Here is a 12,500-nt window from a genome sequence, read left to right as displayed (position 1 = left end):
AGTCATGTTAGACTTTTTTTTGTTGATAAAGAGAAATTAATGAAAAGGGTTATATATATCCTCAGGCAAGAAGAAATGTATTGCAAGCAACTGATAGTATGTAAGGGAATGCTTGTGAGTGATATGGACAGGTGGATGTACCATATTTCTCGGTGTCGAAGACACTCACCCTCAAGGACACACCCCAATTTTGACAACTAAAAAAAAAATAAATAAATAAATAAGATAAGAAAATAAAAAAATAACATTTAAAAGAAAATAATGCAAAGATAATAGACAAAATGAAGACAAATCAACAATATAAACAAGACAAGTGAGACAAGTGCTGGGGAACAAAATCTGGCAGTGTCCTTTACATTTTTAGGCCTGTTACAAAGAGTGAATCAGGATGGTGGCAGGCACTGAGTGAGTGATTATGATAGTCTTGTTATTAATAAGATTTACTAGTAAAGTTTTTTATTTTAGCATGTTGCATTTTTACTTCTTTTGTTGGATAATAATATTGGATAATAATATTGAGATGTTTGAAAAGAATGAAAATCACAGCAGCATTGATACAGAACATGTATAGTAAAATACCACTGTCTGTTGCCTCATCTGCCCATATGGGAATGAATTTTTGTGATTGTAATTTTTATGATACTTTTGTTTATTTGTTACTCTAAGTATAATTTATACACTTCATTGAGAGACCATATACTGGAGTTCAGATTCTTGTCTAGCATAGATAACCTTCCTCTGCTGTTAAAATAGGCCTATGAAAAAAGATAAATTTGAGCCTCCAGGATGCATTGTAGATTTTTGAGATTTAATTTAAGAAAAAAAGTAGATCCTGATGATGCAAGCAGTTAGGTTCTGTTTGAATTGTTCATATAGTAAATTCTCATGTAACGAAACACATAACTAGTGGCAGAAAAGGGTTTAGATTCCGTGACCCTTGTCAGAGGTAAGTTTTAAGCTAAGATGTATGATACCAAACACATCAAATGTGTCTGTATTACAGAACTGTCGATAAAGCAACCTGAAAGACAAAACAGCATACAGAACATGATTTTTTTATTAATTAAACATAAAATATGCATACACTCACCAATGTGTAGTTAATGCATCAGGGAGGGTAACTCCCTCACCACTCTTGCACCTCTTAACAATTTCAACCTTCTTTTGCCTTACTGCCAGGACACGCATCAGAACTCATTGGCTAGTTGAGAGGCATAGCACTTGAGAAGCAAAATAAAGCACAATCTATACACCACATGGTTAGTAACACATATAACACCACACCAAAGATAGTGAATGAAAGAACACAACAGCAGTAACACTAATACATCCAAGCACCAGTAAGTCACATAAAGCTCTGCACTTGTACTGTATTGTAAATAGGCTTGGAAGCAGAATCATGATAGAATGAGTATAATAATGAGTAGTAAGGCCATAAGAGTGAGTGTAGACACTGAGTTCAGTTTAAAAGAGAACTGGTGAGAGAATGAATGATAGGTAAGGGACAGGGGAGGGGTGTGCAATTCTTTTCCATTGCTCACAGACCTTCCTTGTGCAACTGAATTGTACATCACCATACAGCCTGGATGTGTTAGCAGGAGGGTGCAGGAAGGTGTGAATTTTGAAATTTGTAATTTTGCTTCCCTTGGATTGAAGCTTATAGCATTGGATTTTTGTGCTCATATAAAAAAAAAAAGTAGTCCTTAATTTACACATCTCGTGTCATTGATATCTTGCTTATCGGATGCTCGTATAATGGGACATCCCTGTACTTTGATTTGAGACACCTGTAGACTTTTGAATCTTGACTTGGCTATTTGATGTGTGCATGTAGACACAGTGTCTTAACTACTTGCATTGTTGGAAATTTCTGCCTGGTATATACATATATGACTAATATGTTGTATTTCATATTTGCAGGAGGGTCATTACCAGTGGCGTCCGCTCACAACATGATGTACCCGCCAACAACACAAAATCAGCCTCAGCCTCCACAAGGAAATGCTCAGGTAACTTGCCATTAATTAAAGCTTATTGAACACTGGTCTGAATTCATAAACATGTTCTTAAGAGGCTTGTTATGACTTCATCATTGCATTTTACACTTCATTATTATTGTTCTTTTTCTTTTCTTATTATTATTCTTATTACTACCATCATTATCATCATGATTGTCATTATAGGCATCTTGCTGTGGCACAAAAATATAACTACTTTTTAACTCCATTCCTAAACTACCACCCACACTCAAATAGACAAATGTTCTTATTGTTGTTCAGTTTGATTAGTGTCTTGGAAAGGTGTCAGGGAAAGATGAAAAATTGCATTTATAAGTTAGTTGAAAAAAGACGCTGTATCATTATTATTATTTATTTATTTATTTATTTATTTATTTATTTATATATATATTTATTTCATTATTTTTTTCATTATTTATCTATTTATTTTATTTTATTTTATTTTATTTTATTTTTTATTTATTTATTTTTTTTATAAGTTACTCAAACATTTCTGAAACATGTCCTGTCAACAACTACTTGTAGGTGCAGCAATCATAGACCCACATGAATATAGTATACAATCTATATTTGTAAACATGCAGTATAAATGTCAGTGGAGGTAACAACAGCATCCCTCAAAGGTTGTGTATGTGATGCAGATTGGAATTGAGTCCTGTGGATATTTATGGTAATGGTCATTTTGTCTTCCTTCAGGGCACATACTTCCCTCACCCCGGAGGACCTAATCCACCCCCACACCAGCCCCGACCGGTGACCCTTACTCATTCACAAGCTATACCAGTAAGTGTCAGGACTTTCAAACCATCTCTCTCTCTCTCTCTCTCTCTCTCTCTCTCTCTCTCTCTCTCTCTCTCTCTCTCTCTCTCTCTCTCTCTCTCTCTCTCTCTCTCTCCTCTCTCTCTCTCTCTCTCTCTCTCTCTCTCTCTCTCTCTCTCTCTCTCTCTCTCTCTCTCTCTCTCTCTCTCTCTCTCTGGTAATTTCTGTTATATTTCAAATTTGATGCAAATTAGGATGCTTTCTGCTTTATCTCTTACAGTTACAGACAAGATCAAGGTTGTTTTCTTCACTGTTTGCTATGTCTGTTGATATAAAATTGTGTTTGTTTTCTTCCTTATATTTGTTTACTGAGAACAAGGAAAAGTCATCATTTATGAGCCTCACTCTTCTTTGCATGAAATTTTTCTTTTCCATGCAATGATAAGATAGAAATAATACAGAATAAATCCCGAAGATTTTCAGTATTATTTGTTGCCTGAAACATACAAGTCTATTTATTCTACAGAACTAGAACCATAATGTTAAAGTGACTCAAAACAATATCTGTCCTTGTATGCACCAGGGTGCCATCCCTCTTGTAGAAGAATAACTAAAAGAAGGTACATACATACATACATACATACATACATACATACATAGAGTAAACCCTCTTTAATTTGAACTGATTCAGTGAAAATTTGGGTTGAATTTGTTGAAAATCCAAATTATGCAATAGTTATTACTTGTCCCTTGCATCTTGACAGCATGGGGCAGGTGTGAGGAAGGGAGGAGTGCACTTTGGGTCCATTTTTGTATCCTGGCAGTCAAGATGCAATACATGAAAATACATAAAAATCTTTCTCTTCTGTGTTGCTTTTTATGAGAAATTTTAATGCATTATCATATCTAGAAGTAGTTTATGTGCTATAAGATCATACACTTTTTATTATACACCTGTTTCCATAATTGATTTAAATATTGACTCAATAGGAAAGGTACATAAACAAAAAAAATTCTTCACTGACTAGTACTCACCATAATTACTTGGCTTTTAAATCATCACTTTTGAAAATTGTGTTCCAGCTGCAAAGGGACTGCTTAATCCAATTATGTAAATAAAATTTTTCTGTCTTGTGAGATAAGTGGAGAAATATGAATATTTTCTGAAGAAAATGGAGTGATGGTGAGAAGTTAACTCATTGCCTTTGCAAAGCTGGCTTGCTAACCAAACTGCACCAATCAGGAAAAATGGAACCAATTTCCCTATTTGAATGGAGAACAGTATACTGAGGCTTGGACAAGTTCAGTTTGAATTGTGAAAAATTTGAATTGGCCTGAAGCAGGTAAAATTATCTGAAGCTCTAATCATGAGTTCAAATTAGAGAGAATTTGCTGTATATTTACATCCACAGGCATTCCCTTGCATCTTAGCCTCTCCTACTGCCTGAGTGTCGTCAGGCCAAATGATGGCCACAAAAAATCATATTTTGATATATATAGTCAGCTGTTGGAACCTAATTTTGAATATTGGCAGATACACTGCATTACTGACTCTTGCCCAGTGTGGTGCTGTGAGGATTGGTCCTGCTAGAGACCGAGATATTAGGTTCCTTGTCCTGGCTACCTTCTTATGAGGAGATATCAGCCAAGTGTATCAGCCAGTGTTGGTCAGTTAAATACAATCTCATCATATAGATAGCTGACTGATTGGCTACTAAAGGGCTTATAATTATTGATTCATCTTGCCTTTGCATGGTACATTAGTGTTACTTGGTTACTGTCAGAAAGGTGAATTTCCTGATCTTTTTTTTTTTTTGTAGGAGGGACACTGGCCAAGGGCAACAAAAATCCAATAAAAAAAATACCCACTGAAATGCCAGTCCCATAAAAGGATCAAAGCAGTAGTCAAAAATTGATGGATAAGTGTCTTGAAACCTCCCTCTTGAAGGAATTCAAGTCATAGTAAGGTGGAAATACAGAAGCAGGCAGGGAGTTCCAGAGTTTACCAGAGAAAGGGATGAATGATTGAGAATACTGGTTAACTCTTGCGTTAGAGAGGTGGACAGAATAGGGGTGAGAGAAAGAAGAAAGTCTTGTGCAGCGAGGTTGCGGGAGGAGGGGAGGCATGCAGTTAGCAAGATCAGAAGACTAGTTGGCATGAAAATAGCAGTAGAAGACAGCTAGAGATGCAACATTGCAGCAGTGAGAGAGAGGCTGAAGACAGTCAGTTAGAGGAGACGAGTTGATGAGATGAAAAGCTTTTGATTCCACCCTGTCTAGAAGAGCAGTATGAGTGGAACCCCCCCTCCCCCCCAGGACATGTGAAGCATACCCCATACATGGACGGATAAGGCCCTTGTACAGAGTTAGCAGCTGTGGGGGTTAGAAAAACTGGCAGAGACGTCTTAGAACGCCTAACTTCATGGAAGCTATTTTAGCTAGAGATGAGATGTGAAGTTTCCAGCTCAGATTATAAGTAAAGGACAGACCGAGGATGTTCAGTGTAGAAGAGGGGGACAGTTGAGTGTCATTGAAGAAGGGAGAATAGTTGTTTGGAAGGTTGTGTTGAGTTGATAGATGGAGGAATTGAGTTTTTGAGGCATTGAACAATACCAAGTTTGCTCTGCCCCAATCAGAAATTTGAGAAAGATCAGAAGTCAAGCGTTCTGTGGCTTCCCTGCATGAAATATTTACCTCCTGAAGGGTTGGATGTCTATGAAAAGACGTGGAAAAGTGCAGGGTGGTATCATCAGCATAGGAGTGGATAGGACAGGAAGTTTGGTTTAGAAGATCATTAATGAATAATAAGAAGAGAGTGGGTGACAGGACAGAACCCCGAAGAACACCACTGTTAATAGATTTAGGAGAAGAACAGTTACCATCTACCACAGCAGCAATAGAACGGTCAGAAAGGAAACTTGAGATGAAGTTAGAGAGAATGATAGAAGCCGTAGGAGGGTAGTTTGGAAATAAAAGCTTTGTGCCAGACTCTATCAAAAGCTTTTGATATGTCCAAGGCAACAGCAAAAGTTTCACCAAAATCTCTAAAAGAGGATGACCAAGACTCAGTAAGGAAAGCCAGAAGATCACCAGTAGAGCAGCCTTGATGGAACCCATGCTGCGATCAGATAGAAGGTTGTGAAGTGATAGATGTTTAAGAATCTTCCTGTTGAGGATAGATTCAAAAACTTTAGATAGGCAGGAAATTAAAGCAATAGGACGGTAGTTTGAGGAATTAGAACAGTCACCCTTTTTAGGAACAGACTGAATGTAGGCAAACTTCCAGCAAGAAGGAAAGGTAGATGTTGACAGACAGAGCTGAAAGAGTTTGACTAGGCAAGGTGCAAGCACGGAGGGACAGTTTTGGAGAACAATAGGAGGGACCCCATCAGGTCCATAAGCCTTCTGAGGGTTTAAGCCAGCGAGGGCATGGAAAACATCATTGCAAAGAATTTTAATAGGTAGCATGAAGTAGTCAGTGGGTGGAGGAGAGGGAGGAACAAGCCCAGAATCGTCCAAGGTAGAGTTTTTAGCAAAGGTTTGAGCGAAGAGTTCAGCTTTAGAAATAGATGTGATAGTGGTGCCATCTGGTTGAAATAAAGGAGGAAAGAAGAAGACGCAAAGTTATTAGAGATATTTTTGGGTAGATGCCAGAAGTCACAAGGGGAGTTAGATCTTGAAAGGTTTTGACACTTTCTGTTAATGAATGAGTTTTTGGTTAGTTGGAGAACAGACTTGGCATGGTTCCGGGCAAAAATATAAAGTGCATGAGATTCTGGTGGTACTAGGTATTTGTATTATGCAGACAGTGCATCACTTAGTACTGTATTTTATGGTACACAAGGTTTTTTTCCACAAAAGTGATGGTACTACTTTTGCTTATATGTTCCTTAAACTGCCCAAGATATCCCCTTATAGAATCACACATTTTTAAATATAACCCAGTAGATTCAGTTGTATACATTTTTTGTAGAGTATGCCTTTGGTTAGTCAGCTGGCTAAGGGAAGGTAGTTGTGGTGGCAGCTTATTTTCCTTGCTATGAGTACAAACGCTTCAATGCTTACTGAGTGGTTTAATAGTATCTTATTGTGTCCATCATCCCTCTGTGGCTTTGTGTCAGGATCAGTGCAGTGAGCAGCATGATACCCTTGTGGTTAAATTATTTTAATTGATACGATTGCCAGCATTAATAACAGGCCATATAAGCTATAGCTACTACATGGTTTCAGTAACATATCAATCATTATAATCATCAGACTATTTTTATTCTTTGACTACAGTAGAAATACAAATGTGAGAAAATGGAAATGATGGTGAATAAATTAGTTGCAGAAATTGCACCATTAAACGACACATTTATCACCATAGGTATTTGTCCACTAAGTGTATAGGAAGTGTAACCAATAGGGAGTATGTAGTATATGGTGGGGACTTTTAATAGTATCTGCTGGCTTGGCTTAGTGCTGATTTGCAGCCTTCCTAACTCTTGGTCAAACCACTTACTGTTTCTTCCTGCCATTATAATGTGAGATGTGCTGGAGAGGAAGTACAAACCTGTTGTGAGGTTACTCCCTCATATGTTTGTCTTACTGTCTCAGAATTTGTATGAAGAAGCTTGATAAGCAAAGAAAAATAAGTGAATAAATAGATTGATTCATCTCCCAGGTAAGATTCATGTGTTAGTGAGGGTAATTCTTTATGAGAGTGAAAAGCAAGATCAGTATTTTAACATATTAAAAAATCAAGGTGTTCCATCACATAAGTTGGAATTTAGTAAGTCTGAAAAGATTTATTCATTTGAGTAAGTGTTAGAGTAGGGAGTTCACCAGAAAAAGGCAGGCACTGGCCTGGGATCAAACCTGGGACCTTCCATTTGCCGGATGGACGTGCTAACCATTACACCATGGTCACCTGGTGACAACCCTCGCATCTTCCCCTAACGCCCCTCCCCCACCTCTCTATATGTGGCTCCAGAGGCCAGTCCAGGGAATGAGAAGTGCCCCACTGGATCCTATTCACTGCGCCATGTTAGAGTAGGAGGGGGTTTATCAGAAAAAGGGCAGGCACTGCCCGGGGATCAAACCCAGGACCTTCCACTTGCCGGGCAGATGTGCTAACCATTACACCTCCTGGCCTCCTGTAAGAATTGCTGGTGGCAATTCTTACAGTAAGACAGGCAGACAAGCTTATTGGGTGGAAAGTCATGACAGACCAGTGAACTTCTTTGGTGCAGGAATATCAGTGTCTTGAAAAATGTTGCTTTATGAGCACTTACAGGGTCTTGCAAGAGGAATCTAAATTTGCTCTTGTATGATGCATAGAAAATAAACTTGCACTATTTGTTTACCCATTACTGCTGTTCCATTCCACTGTTCTGGTACTTAAAGCCTAGTGTCTCAAAATAGTGGACCTTGGTATTTCAGGTAGTGGGCCATCCAGCAAACTTAGGACTTAGGATTACTTGATTTCCCAGTTCCTTTGATCAAACCATTATATGAAATGAATTTTAGAAAATAAAGGACAAAGTTATGTTTCATAAATATAATATAGACATACTTTATAAACTAAAAGGATTTATCAGCACCATAAGCATAACTCAAATGCTACAATAAAGCACCTTTATCAAGTCTCAGAGAAATTTGTTTTTGTATTGTATGAATATAACATGTCATTGGAAAAAATGGTCTCATAGATGTGTATATATAAAGAGGCAAATGTATGCAGCCTGTAACATGTATAACAGGAAAACAAAAACAGATTAGCTCAGCAATTAACTATAACAAAGGTGTCAGACTTGCAGTTAGCTGGTTGTGAGGCCAGGTTGATTGGCTACCTGCATGTAGATTAGAAGGTATTATTGCATGAAATGTACACAGTCTTGTATTTGAGGTACATTTATATTATATTTCATTAGTACAAAGGATCTGATTTTATTTATTATTTTTTCAGAATTTATTATTAGTGAAATGATATTTTCTTCTTCCTAACTGACTAATTATTTAGATTTCTTTTTGTTGATTAATATATTCTTCCAGTAAATTTCATATCTGACACAGCCCATGCCTACCATGTCTTACGGATTTGGTATTGTAATGCCTACACCTAAGCATCTGGTGTTAATGTTTTAGAGAAAAAAATTAAAGTTAATGATTCACATCCTATGATCATTGTTGTTGAAGATTTACCATTTCTCATAGCTTTCAGTACTGTAAGAAAGAAACAGAAAATTAAAATGTGATGACAAGAAGAAACAAGTGATGAAACAAATATACTTTACATATATGCATAGGTGGGCGTTTTTACAATAATTTATCACGATAATGATATCGGGTTATCAGTTATCCAATAATTATTTTTCATGCGTTATCGATTTATTGGTTTTGCTGATACTTTTGGTTTCAAACTATCAGTAATCGATAATTTTAGTTTTTGGTACATGAGCATGTTGAAGTTTTTAACTTTCAAAATCAAATGTAGTTATTTTACTTAAAACAATACTTTTCACTAGTGAAGAGATCAGGTATACATTGAATTTGAATTTTTTCTAAGATTTTCTAAGTTTTCTAAGATAAAGAAAAATAAAGATTTGGATTTATTATTTTTTTATTTTATTTAAAATATCAATATTGTTATCACTAGTATCAGAATTCTGGGTTATTGATTTATCAGTTACCGGTTACCAGGTAATAAATTTATTGCCAGTTTTCGATTATCAGTTATTGCAGATAAGGTTATTGTTATCAATTTATTGGTTATCGTTATAAATTTTTTCATAATCGCACCCACCTATACATTTATGTTTTTCTAATATTTCTGTTGTTGCGTTATTCTGTTGTACCTCATTATTAGGCTCATTATAGAAGGCAACAATAGAAGTGTTGGAGAAATAAAGTACTTCTGCTACATTCTGTGTTAATCCTCACCACTACATTACACTCATGTCAGAAAAGTTGTACACCATACGGTGATGGCACACTGCTACTTATTGCAGACCAAGTAGTATCTCAACCAACTCATACTTCACTATTAATTTTGTCAATGTTCCTCACTAAGGGCTTTATGTCATTGGATAAGGAACACATTTTCTGTTTGGGGAAACTATTGTATCTATGTACTTTATTATTATACATAATGTTTAATGCACAGCAGTTTATTAAATATTTAAAGTTATGATGTATTTACCTTTACACATGTCTTTTTTATTTATTTATTGTTATTTTTTTTTTCCTTTGCAGAACTTTTCTGTAATGCCACCCAACATGGTACATTTTTATCCCCCTGCTGGTTCCAGCAACTTGATTTACCACATGCCGGTAAGTGAGCTGATCTTCCCTTCATTTTTGCTTAACCTATTGGCTAGCAGTAATCAGCCAGAGAGAGAGAGAGAGAGAGAGAGAGAGAGAGAGAGAGAGAGAGAGAGAGACCTTAATATAATAGATGAAATGTAATGGTGTTTTTCACTTGTTTTACTAATATAAAACTGTTTTACCATCATTATAAAATAAAGAGTGGGACAGATGCTATGGGCAAAAAAAGACCCCATAAAATGAAATTACTTTGTTAGGCTATTTATGGGAAGGAAGGGACTAGGGGAGTAAAAGGATTGTAGATAGTGAGATGTACAGGTAGGAACAAGAGATGAGCATTCACTTTTACATGGTCACCTTTTTGACAAGGATTCAGGGAATAATTTCCTCTTTATATTAGTCGTTTATTTAACTCATTAAAAGACATTTTCCTCAATTAAAGCATGACTGCAGGAAGAATGACTAAATAGTCCTATATACAGCTAGCCCAAAGCCCCTTTGAAGGAAGCAAGTAAGACCCATATTCACATGTCAGATCATATGCATTCCTATACTAAGGAATACATTATAAAATGTATATAGCTTCAAATTATCAAAAAAGAAACTTGTGGTTGACAGTATTTTATTTAACATTGTGAAATTATGGTTTGTTAATTATGATAATGCACCAAACCTGAATGTCATGCCATTGTTTGTCCTTCATTTAGATGGTGTCTTGGAGCTCTTTTCTGTTATAGTTCATGTCTTGAAAATTCAACCTATTCCTACACTTGGGCTTTATATGTGAAACAGATAAGAAATTATATTTCCAAATAAATATATAGTTACAAAAAGCACCAACACAATTAGAGTCTTCTTATTCATAGTAAATGCATATATATTTTAGTATAAAAAGTGTTTCAGATGAACCTTGGTGAATTCCATGTAGATTTGTCATTGAAATATCTTACGTTTTCATCATGAATTCCTTCAGACTTGAAGCAGATTTTCATCTCTCCACTGAAGTGGTAGTCAATGAATAACATACAGTATCCCCAGATGCCTTATACATGAAATTGGAATGTGAAGCAGCAGTCTCATTTCTCTGCTCTTTCTTGTGAAATATTGCTAAGTCGCCTTAAGTATATGCATAACACACACATGCAATTGATTGACTGGCAACTTTTTGTACATACAATCATGTATTTCCATGGAAGGCATGAGAATGATTAGAAGAATGTGCAGTGCATCACTAGACAAATGACTGGAGTCATTGAAGGTGAATTGAGGTGGATGCTAGGAGAGCGGGTGTCATTTGATAAATCGTGCAGCTACAGCAGAACTCACATCTACCCATTATCCGCACCTAGAGATACAGGTTCAGAAGGATATCTGGATGTTGCACAAATACTTGGATCATACTGTCGATAGAAGGGAAACAGGGCAACACACTTAAGCAGATATAGAGTCTTTCTGTTTAGTAATAATTGATGGAGACGAGGGCTTTCATGCGGTAAAGTTGCTGCACAAGTTTCTGGAAAGTAATTTCTGCTTCATTAGTTAATCTCGTTATCTACTCTGAGCTTTGAGTTACCGAGGAGTACAGAACGCATGTAGTAGTAAACCACAGAATGCATGTGGTCACTATGCACGAGTAAAATCTCGACTCAGAAATTAGACGTCGGTCTTATCCGTTTGAGTAGTTAACATTTGAACATTTTTGTGCAGTTTTCATATATCGTAGTAAGAAGTAAGATTGTGTTACGAACAAAATACCGCTTGATAAACCTGAGGCGGTGGGGGAAATGGCAGTGGCGCGGAAAGAGCCCGGCGGGGCGCGGTGGGAGGGAGGCTTCATGAGGTACGTCGAGGACAGGAAGCATATAACTCTGCACCGGTATGGTACTTATTTCGCTTCTGGGGTTATTCTGATTATTGTAGATCCCGTCATTTTTGTTCGGTCTGTTTCCGCTCTCAAATTAAGTTTTAGTATAAAAATGGGAGGGAATGGTAATGGTTGAAAAGTGAATTGAAGTTGGCGGGGAGTGACGGAGTAGTCACGTGGGCGGCGGTGGCGGCGCCTTGCGGCGGCCTGAGAAGCGAGCTGCTGCCACATGTGCACCACTGCTCATGGTGTATGCTCCTGCATAGCCCGCGCTAACATTATCTCCACGTGTTTCTGCCTTGGCTACCACACGCCCACATCGTCTCATTTACCTTCAAGTAGCAACTAGTGCTTTGTGGTGTGAGTGTGTGTGGCGAGGAGAGAAGATTGTGGAGGAGTGAGTTGCGGCGCTGGCTGCTGCTGGGGAGGAAGGACCTACGTGAGGCGTATTGTGAAAGTGTTGTGGTGGTCCTGGCTCACAGTCATGTGTTAGAGTACACAAACATATGGCCCAGCGGTGGAGTGACTTTCTGCCTACTTCACCCTCGTGC

General features: G+C 37.3%; 1 protein-coding gene across 20 annotated transcripts in view; it reads left to right on the top strand.

Moving 5' to 3' along the window:
• LOC135111721 (eukaryotic translation initiation factor 4 gamma 3-like) overlaps positions 1-12,500 on the top strand; it is a 132,868-nt gene that overhangs the window by 91,880 nt on the left and 28,488 nt on the right. For 18 of the 20 annotated variants that reach the window (XM_064025365.1, XM_064025369.1, XM_064025364.1 and 15 more), the window contains 3 exons: positions 1,921-2,009; positions 2,715-2,801; positions 10,014-10,091. In XM_064025365.1, the coding sequence (XP_063881435.1) occupies positions 1,921-2,009; positions 2,715-2,801; positions 10,014-10,091 (254 nt within the window). Of the gene's footprint in view, positions 1-1,920; positions 2,010-2,714; positions 2,802-10,013; positions 10,092-12,093 lie in introns of those variants that run through there. The other 2 variants (XM_064025380.1, XM_064025379.1) reach the window with 2 other exon arrangements.

Source organism: Scylla paramamosain, chromosome 22, assembly GCF_035594125.1.
Source record: "Scylla paramamosain isolate STU-SP2022 chromosome 22, ASM3559412v1, whole genome shotgun sequence".
Lineage (NCBI taxonomy): Eukaryota > Metazoa > Arthropoda > Malacostraca > Decapoda > Portunidae > Scylla > Scylla paramamosain.
The sequence above is the reverse complement of the archived record's forward strand: the minus strand, read 5'-3'. Positions and strand labels throughout refer to the sequence as shown.